The sequence below is a fragment of the Rhipicephalus microplus genome, chromosome 4 (genome assembly GCF_043290135.1).
Source record: "Rhipicephalus microplus isolate Deutch F79 chromosome 4, USDA_Rmic, whole genome shotgun sequence".
NCBI lineage: Eukaryota > Metazoa > Arthropoda > Arachnida > Ixodida > Ixodidae > Rhipicephalus > Rhipicephalus microplus.
Window position 1 is genome coordinate 123,142,466 of NC_134703.1, and position 10,369 is coordinate 123,152,834.

Sequence of the window (10,369 nt, forward strand, 5' to 3'; positions counted from 1 at the left end):
CCGTATTCACAATGCAGGGGAATTGTGGATACGCACACACTGCAGACAGAATAAAATTCGGAGCAACGTTTGCAGAAAGGAAGAGTTACTTTCGGCGAAAGAACGTGCTGCTCTTGGAACAGACATATCCAAGCTCGTCAAAGGTTACCAGAGGAACTGCAATGTACACTTCTTATTTATTTATTTACCAGTACTTATCTATTTTCCTCTTATATTTACTATGAATTTTTCTGCCTACTCAATTCCCTATTGGGTGGTGAGGTGGCGGGGCTGGCGAAAATAAAACTGCCGACTATTTTTGTGCGTTGTGACTCAGGGCTACGGAAGCGCCACAGAGCACTCTGAATGGTTAAACTTGTAGACGTTAGTGATCATTCTAATATTCGTAATTATAAGGCACGTTTACGCGCGTGCAATCAGGGAACAAGATGTTCTGCGTCCCGTTAGATTGATTCGGGAAAGCTTGTTCATAGTTATATAAAGGCACAGCATGACTAAGATTAATGGACGAAAAAAACACACGACACATGATCACCGAGGATGGTGCGCGATTTCAAGTTGTGAATCACTCTCCTAAGTCTACATCCCGTGTCAGGTTGTACTCGTAGCTCCTTTTATTTATTACTATGCTTTTCCGCTGGACAACATTGTTGTGCGGCAAAACTAACTTTAAAAATGCTCTGCACGTGATAGGACAAGCCGAGGAAATTTTAGAACCGCTATCGGGTGGTTTATGGTCATACACCTGGGAGGAACGGTCGAAACTCGTGAGTTTCGCGGGCAAATCCACATATTTGGTTCATAGGCAAATTAGTCGTCTTTTTTGTTGAATTCGGCGGTGGCACGTTGCCAACATTTCCTACGCGCAGCTTCCGCTGTAACCTTTTGATGATCACGTAGAGTAGCATTACAACCAGTAGAAAAAATTGTAAAGGTTTGTAGGCGCCTAACACACAGCTCACCTACGCCTTTCCTGCGCGTCTTCAAAGTCACTGAGTCAACAGGACTTGCGATTAAAGCGCAGCGATGTTCCTTAAGATGAACCTGGGCTAGAGAAGACCTTTTTGTGTGAATGTAAGCACTGTAATATGCAAAGCGGTAGCTCACAAGCGCGCTTTTTTCGCTGTAATCACGTACCTCTATCACACCAAGGTTTTAAATACCGACCTCTTAAGCACAGCAGACAGTGACTTGACAACACTGTTGCAAATTCTTGTGGTAGTAAATGATAACAAGCTTTTACTCGTCAAAGGGTCAAGTTCTGATATTATATCTTGAAATTAGCAGGTATTGGATATAGGAGCGTACATAGTGAGTGAACTCAATACAGCGTTTGCTGGAGACATTGCTGGAACTCAATACAACATTCATTTTCCTGCTGCAGATATAGGTTTTACTAATCGGCCGATGCAGACCCCCCCGAGAAGATAGATCTGTCACTACAAAAACGGGTCAGAGAAGATACCACAACGGGCAGCACTCGATTTCGAATACACCCCTTGATTGACAAAGAAAAAGAGCTGTTTGTCTGCAGCGGGTCACGCACAGGAATACCTTAATCACTCGTACGAGGAAACGTAATCCTTAATTATCATGCCCGGCTGCATCGCACTGTTTTCCTCGATGTCATCGCGGAGCTGGCGTGAGCGAGCCAACCATTGTCTGCCACTTGTCATCCTAGAATGTATTACATGGTCTCTCAAAACGGGCGTACCGCACGGTTCTATAAACAACCGAAGCAGCTATAGGCGGGCCTTCCCATAGGCGTTGTCGTCCCGCACGCAAGGTCCCGTCTGCGCGCGGCAGAGACACACGCCGCATGGCAGCCGCCTCTGCTCCGTCCCAAATGGATGCGTGCCCTTTCCGATCGTGGCATTGGCCCTATAGCGCAGACCGGCACGAGCGCCTCCGCTGCCCTTTTTGCGTTCCGTACACCGTAGTGACGGCCTCCAGCGATATTTCATGTCCAGACGCTGCAGCGAAAGCTGCCGCTATCAGCACCGCTACATCCTCCCAAGCAGTCGTCCATAAGCCCTCTTCATCATCTTCTTCTTACTCGGCCGTGTTCGTACTTTCTTCTGTTTCTCTCGGCTAGAGTCTTGTATTTGCACGTCCTTTGAGGGTCCTTGCTTGTTATTTGCGTTCCCGGTTGCAGTCTCGCCGGCAGGCAGAGTGAGAGAGCGTGTGAAAAGGAGGAACGGAATGGAGCCGCTTGACTATAGGCATCGCATCAGAGGAGTAGACGGGGCAGCTCTCTCGCAGTCTTTTGAGAGGAAGCCGGTTCCCCTCGTGGCGCAAGAAGTAGTGACCCACATATCCGCGTAGCTACTCTTTATTGCGTATCCAATTAAGCTGCGCCCAGACAACAGCCGCGCGTTGTTTGTTTAGGACGTTTGTTCTGGGCGCGACGCCGGCGGTGCATCTTACCTGGCGCAAGCTGTTGGCGTGTGTACGAGCAGCGTCGATACCATCGCCAGCTCAAACCGACGTACATTGGTGAAACTGTTCTTGTTCATGTCTGCCTAGAGGATACATAAACATAATGAAAAACCGAAAGTAAGAGAGTCATGGTAAGATGTAGGCAAACTAGAAGCCATATACTTCCTGATTTCTTGGCAAAAAAATGTGCAGAAATAAAAAGCGAACGAAACAAACAAACGAACAAAGAACATGCAAGGATATACCTCCGTGGCAGCCGTTCGAACGGATTCTGCTGTTGTCGCTTGGTATAAGGAGGTGGCACATGGGTGGACTACCTTCGAGGCTGTGCGAATGCACGTCTTCCTCCTCCTCTTTCTGTATGTTTCCTGAAAGAAACAAACACCTACTAGTGCACCGCAAGTTGATTCAAAATATCCCTTCTCTCCCAGTTTTTTTTATTTTCCCTCTGTTCTCTCTGTTGCTCGGAGCCATGCTCCCTCATTCGCAGAAGGAAATCGTTGAACTTTTATTTTGTGACAATACTATAATACATACCCCCTCCCCCTATAACTGTGGAAAAAAATACAGATGCGAAATTCACCACTTTCCTAGTCCACAAGTGACTTTGTGGCGGCTAGTTAAAATTCCTAACATGCTGCTCGAATAATACATCTCGCCATATTGGAACATGGCACGGCCACTGATGCAAGGCACGTTCTTGAACACGAGTGACTCCACCGTAACTAAAGGCCGAGCAAAAATGTATTATGCGGTCAACGGGTAAGCAAGCATGATAACATCTTCGCTCAACGAGTCCCTTGCTGCTCTGCCCGTAGGCAACTGTGACAAGCGTTCTGGAATGTACTCATGAAGGACGACCGATGTAGGCGTTCTGGCTAATGCGTCGCCTGCCAGGATTGTCCGAACTTTGTTTTGTTTTTTGCTTGCTTTTAGACTGCTGTTCTTCTCTTCGCGGCTTACAATGTCCCGTGTTCAATGCCTCAGTTACCATAAAGGGACTACAGACGGCTTTGTTATGATAATAACGATGATAAAAACTTTATTTTGGTCCAGACAAGACTGCGTCACCCGGCTAGCCACACGTAGGGACCACCAAGCCGAGCTTGGGGGCCCGTTCACGGGTACTCTGAACTGCCAGGATTTGATCACTGAGTTCGGGGCTGCGCAAAGGCGCTGCCCACATGTCCTCGCTGAAGGCAGCCGATGGCCTGACATTCATGCCTAATTTACATAGAGATAAGAAACGGCTCGCTTGCATGCAGAAAGATGGACAGATATGCAAATCGGGACGTTCTTGAAGTTTTATATCGCAGTCTACGAGAGAAAAGCAGACGTGCAGGGTTACATAGAAGTGAGCTTTCTTCCCCATAGAGGTCTTTTATTTTTACTAGCTTGACATGAGTTTGAGTGCCTTTTCCTTGGTGTCTCTTCTTTCAGAAAAACACACCGCACTACGAAGCGGTAGTTCGGACTTCATGCCATGTTTTCTCAAGAGGATATAGTGAGCACGAAGTGTGATCGTATGTGGCTGATTATGGTTCAAGTGCAAAGTGCGACCGACCAATAAAAGCTCCAAAAGCTCCCGAAGTGCTTTACTTAAGTCGGACTTGCCGCGTGCCGGTTCATGGCACGTGCCATGCAGAACAGACAAGGTACAATGACTACAAGTGATTATTTATGAGTTCAGAACGGTAAACTGAAATAAGTTGTAGTCGCATGTTAGTTATCCGATTGTGAACAGCATCCCGTTGAATGGGTTGTAGTGAAAAGACATGGCCAACGCTGCAGCCCCGTCCCTGCGCGAGGCACAAGCTGCCTAGTCTGTGTTTGCTGCAAGGCTTGCTGCGCATGTCGTGCTCTTGCTGCTATGGTTACTGTAGTATATTCTAGTACATGACACTATATATTACGACGCAGCCAACACTTCTCGCCCTTTGTTTGCTTTATATTCTAGTGCTAGTACATGACACTATATATTACGACGCAGCCAACACTTCTCGCCCTGTGTTTGCTTTGTATTCTAGTGGAAGTTCTGGGCGTTTCTCTTCCGCACAAAACATTCAGCTGGGCTGTATATTGTGTTGTCTTTATGTCGAACTTCCGCTACATTCTTTAGTGTCTTAGGTGGAGGATCCGTCGTGTAACCTGTGGCTGTAACTAAAAGGAAATTCATTGCATTGTTCTTTCAGCTCTCTACCTGGTGTGCGGGAAGTCGCTTCACAGGGTGAGTATGCGCATTCTGTTTGTTCAGGGCGTTGAGATTTTGTGCGTTGTTTGCCAGTGCAGGTACAACGGTAAGCGAGAAAGTGCGACGTCCTAAAGATGTAATTGTGTAGGACATTTAAAAATAATACTAACCCTAATGACACTCGAGCTTTCTTTCTCTCTGACCATCTTCCGAATACTGCAGGCACTGAATTTGGCTTGTCGTCTGACTTCCATCGTAAAGGTTATCACGTTTACTTCCCGGACATCAAACGTTGGTATTTTCATTATCGAAGCAGTCGGGGATCTGTTTCGATTAGTCCGCATTTCGCGCTCGCAAACATATACGTCCAAGTTAAGAGGAGACACCTACGGAGAAACCATCAAATAAAACAAGAGCGAAAAGAAATATATTGGACAGTTTCAAGCGCTAAGGGAAGGAAATCGAATCCGAGACGCAATATCCAATACGTGCAGACGCCGTAACGCTGTTAGTACTTCGCTTCCGAAAAGCCGTAAAGCAGCGAGAGACCTTTACGCGGTCGCATGCATAAAATTATCACCGGCGCAATGGGAAGCGCATTGGCCTTGGGTGCCACGCACGAGCAAACACATCCGCAGCCTATAGACCTGAGAAGGAAGAGTCCGGTGGCTGACGCACGCGTACTTGGCAAATATGCCACCTGCCGCGGCACTCAAGAACTTACTTCCTCTCTCTTGATGATCAAGAGACACAGGTAGCCCCCCTCCCCCACTTTCCAATGGTCTTACTGCAAAAAAGTGGCTAGAAACACACGGTTGCCTGCGGGGGCACGGCGCCTGCCAAGTTGCCTTGATACTGACATTGTGTGCGCGGTTATCTCGGAAGTGCGGATTAACGGCGCGTGCCCAGTGGGGGAGCCAGTGCGCAACGCCACGGACACACGCGCGCAGTGTCTCTGCATCGCAGTTGTGTAGCCTTGGCGTTCAATAGAATCGCCAGAGGCTGGCGCGAGCGTATAACCCTCGCCATTGTTCGCGGCACAGCGCAGGCGAGCCGCCTTCGCAACTGCGCCAGCCCGGGATTAAAGAATGGCGCCGGGCGACCGATGGGTCAAACGGTCTCTTATGTGTACACGCGCTGCAGCAGCCGTCGGATATCCTTGCGACGCGCTCCATTGTCGCGCCTGGGGTGAGGAATGCGCGGCGGAGCGAAATTGAATGTTGCCGCTGGGAAACGGCGATTCGATAAGCGTGATGGGAACGGAAGAGTGCGAGAATGCGTTTGGGATTGCCGCAGACAGTGGGAGGCATCCAAGTGGCTTTGCAGACTGGCCAATTGTTTAATGTACGTAGGTGCGATAGGAAAGAGAGCCGGAAACCTTTGGGTTACGAGCGTTTGCGCGGTGTTGCGACCGGGGTTTCCAGACACCGGAGGTCCGGGATGAAGTTGTCGAGGCAGGAGGAAGAGAGACTTGAAGAGGGTTTATTTACAATATGTACATTGCGAACTCCCTACACGGTGAGCTCTCAAACGTGGCAGGCCTCTACATGTCTCCTAACATAGCGCTACATGGTGCTTGGTTCTCTCTCGTCAATCTCGTAAGATCCATGGCGACTACTTTGCTTTGGCTCAGCTGACAAAACACAAACCCACCAGCGCTTCAATTCTGGGTCTAGAGAAATTGAAGCCTGGCAAATCTCACAGCGGAGACCACAAGCTCAAGCACCCAAGTAGCACTACGTGGCCAACATCCCTCTCTACTTTTTCTTGTTAATTTTTCACTCCTGCTTTTTACAACATCCTAAAATTTAACCCGCAACGTACCCTTAGAAATTTTGAAACATTACCCCTTGTTCCTATTGAATCATCTAAGCTTTCCTGCTTTAGCGTACTTGCTCAGATAATCATCCAGTGCTGCCTTGTGCTGAGATAACAACCACAGTGGCCAGGCAGTTGTTGGTTATATCTATCTTTTAACGAATTTAGGCTAAAAGACTCGATATATCTCAAGCACAAAGCCAGGCACTCACCCCATTACGTGCGGTGGTGGTACGCTGCTTCGATCCCGCCGAGTTCCAGGGCTTTCGGCTGGCCTCCGGTACATGTCGCTCTCCGTCGCAGACTCGTATCCCACCGCTGCCAACCAGTTGTTGCGACCGGGGTTTCCAGACACCGGAGGTCCGGGATGAAGTTGTCGAGGCAGGAGGAAGAGAGACTTGAAGAGGGTTTATTTACAATATGTACATTGCGAACTCCCTACACGGTGAGCTCTCAAACGTGGCAGGCCTCTACATGTCTCCTAACATAGCGCTACATGGTGCTTTTTTTCGAGAGCAGAACCGAGCAGAACCATGTAGAACCAAGCACCATGTAGCGCTATGTTAGGAGACATGTAGAGGCCTGCCACGTTTGAGAGCTCACCGTGTAGGGAGTTCGCAATGTACATATTGTAAATAAACCCTCTTCAAGTCTCTCTTCCTCCTGCCTCGACAACTTCATCCCGGACCTCCGGTGTCTGGAAACCCCGGTCGCAACAGCGGTGGGGCGCCCACGATCGACAACCTATATACGTTTTGTGGAAGACCAGCGTAGCACTTGCCACGTTGCGCATTCGAATGAAAGAGAGGCTTCACAATGAGCGCGAGTGGCACGATTCACAAGTCCTTTATTCTATCATAGCTCTTTTTGTTGGCCATAACTTCTAAGCTTCTGCCATTATCTCGGTTGCCATCATCATTAGTCGGTGTCCGTTTGCATGACTGTACCTTTATTATGTGTATGTGCATGTGCGCATTTTGTGAGTTGGTGTTTTCGCACCAATGACTTACCATATACTCTCGCATTATTCTCTCCCTGGCGCAGGCGAAGCGATGGGAAGAGTTTCCGGACGTCGAATTCCACTTCGACTGCAGTGACAAGCCGATCGGATTCTACGCCGACATGGAGTTCGACTGCAAGATCTTCCACATGTGCGACGCCTACGGCCGCCGCGTGCCGCACATCTGCGCCAACGACACGGCCTTCAACCAGCGGTACCGGGTCTGCGACTGGGAGTACAACGTCAACTGCGCGGACTCTCCAAACTACTACTACCTCAACGACCTGACCTACGAGACGGAGCCGCCGACCAATGCCAAGGCCTAGTCCGCCAGATAGCTAGATTCGATTGTGCGCACGGTGCGAAGCTCGCCCTTTCCACTGCCACACTTCCATCCCCCCCCCCCCCTTCGAATGGATACACATTCCTTCCTCAGCTCTTTCTCACAGACCCGTTAACTTTCTAACCAGCCCGTCCCATCCCAACTCATTTTTCTGAACGAACACGTTCCCCGAAAATGACACTCGGCATCCCCCCCCCCTTCTCAAACCCATCTCCATTATTCCCTCTAGTTAGGATAGATTTCTACCCTAATCGGTCGTAAGCAGATGTGCCAGCATTGGGTAACTTTGAATTATTGGGGATGACATATTGTTTTGGAGCGGAGATCAAATCCCAGCGCCGTCCCGGCATAGTCGTTGAGAAATCGGAGCTGTGTGACGCGGTCACTTGCAAGGAAGAATCCGGAGCGTAGTCGCAAGAAATGTTACACATGTTCAGAGGTCAATTCTTGCCCAGCCAAGTTAAAGAGCAGTGCCACCGTGTTCCGTCAAGTACAGGAACTCTGGCTGGGCTCTTTAAGCGTCTGCCATGCTCCATTGCTTCGTCACGGGTAGGCAATAAGCATTGACGGCCATTTTGAGCGTTTATCAACATCGCAGTAAGCTGGAACTCATGAGAATACATGAACGTACCCCGCATCTACAAGTAGGAACGTCACGACAACCTTCCAACTTGCTTTCAGAAGACGTGGCACCGATTCTTTTTCTTATACGACCAACTTTGCAATCTCAGACAACGACAACCAACGTAGCAGCTGTCGGGGCTGCGGTGACGCGATGACATCCGGTCGTCGTATGACGTGAGTCTAGGTCAGCGATAATGGACTTACCCGCATGTACCGGCCAACGGGAAACGCTCTTCCGAAGCGAACTCGTTTCCGGTAAATGTCAGTCAGGCCTAATTGCACGACTCACGGCGGTCTTCTGACCCGACTAACTTCGATCAAAGAGCTGCGTGGGTAGGCCGGGATCTGGTGATAATGAGTGGCTGCGTTGTTGTTGCTGCAGCTAGGTGCCACTGAGAACCCTGTCGCCTCTCAAGTTATCGCCAATGTGCGTCGCAAGTTATTACTTAGCGATGGGCAGGACAAGCTGTCTCGGACTAGCGTCGTAGCTTCGTCCGCAGGTATAGACCATTAAGAAGAGAGTGCTCTGTCGTTACGCGGAACTCGACACATGGGGCGCTGCAGTCGCATGTTTGAGTATCCCGTTCGTTAGCTTGGGAGTGAACAGGCGCAGATTGCAGATGTTTGCTTGTTGCTAAGGCAACAGTAACGCTGAACAAAAACTTTGTGTTACTTATTCGGCCATTGGGCATGTAGCAGGTCTGACGGTAACCGACAGGAACGGCGCTTATTTAATTATTGTGTAAATCTCATGAAGTGGTGCAAATGCTTCCCAAAGATACAGCTACACCTTATCACTGCACAACGTTTGTCCTGCTCCCAACCTTCTTTCAGCCCCACCATTCCATCCTCCCATGCATTTTTATTAGTTCTTGAGGAAAAAACAAAAACGCGGGGACAGGAGTTGCCGTTTTGATAAAAGCCCTTCCTATGTACGTGCAGGAATTATGTCGTTTGAAAAACAGTTAACCGACGCTTGCGGTGCTGGGTCTAGGCTATAAAACTAGCCTTTCGAAAAATCCGGAAGAAATAAATAATTAAGGATAGCGTCTTTAAGTGTGCCTTTCATCTCAATCCATCAAGCGTTTTTATTTGGTAAAGTTTATTATGTACACACGCACACACACAGACACTCACGCTTTCTGCTCCACACACACACATGTAAACTTTTAAGTTATATGCTTTTAGTACTGACTATAAAAAAAAAACATAGGGGTTAGTAAATACGAGAAAATGACGTCCGCAGCTCATGACGGTGTACATAAGTGATTCTGTGTGCCCAACGCACGCAATGTTTACATTGTTGCGTACTGTGTTAGACAAAGCATCTATCCGAGGAAGCTCAAAAACAAAAAGAAAGATAAGTTTGTGTAGTTTCGTGTTTCACAAAAAATGCAAAATAAAATGTCCATTGTGTGTGTTTTATGTAATGTACATAAGACAATAAACCAAATGTTATTTGTACAACCTGATGTGTCACCTCTCAATTTTTTGATTTTCGCATATTCCTAAAGCGCGTAGCTCTATATTTATTTATTTATTTATTTATTTATTTAGTTATGACATATTGCCGATCCCAACGGGAATTTTTGCAGGAAGGGCATTCATAAGATTAACATATATAAGAGTGAACTGTTTAGAGATAAAAATATGTAACAAATATAAGCAAGTTCAACATAAACGTCATTTAACGAACGAACATGGGAGTATAAAAATGCACTCATATAGAGCTACAAAAAACGTGCCATAGAAAAGGAAGAAAAAATAAGAAAAAATAATAAGAATAAAAGTAGTTTATGCCAAGGAAACGCTTGTAATGTGTGAATACGTCTTTAAAGAATGAAAATGATGTCACTACACAAATCAAAACGGCAAAGTTAGTAATAAAAAAAGTGTTCATGATTGGGAATCCCATAGGTAATTTTCAAGTAGTGACATGAAGTTCTGTTTGTTA

General features: G+C 47.6%; 1 protein-coding gene across 1 annotated transcript in view; it reads left to right on the forward strand.

The window, feature by feature from the left end:
- Window positions 1-7,921, forward strand: part of LOC119172336 (uncharacterized) — a 56,410-nt gene extending 48,489 nt beyond the window's left edge. The window contains exons 5-6 of the mRNA XM_037423390.2: window positions 4,632-4,666; window positions 7,493-7,921. Of these exons, the coding sequence (XP_037279287.2) occupies window positions 4,632-4,666; window positions 7,493-7,774 (317 nt within the window). The 3' untranslated portion in view covers window positions 7,775-7,921. The remainder of the gene's footprint in view (window positions 1-4,631; window positions 4,667-7,492) is intronic.
- Window positions 7,922-10,369: the final 2,448 nt, after the last annotated feature.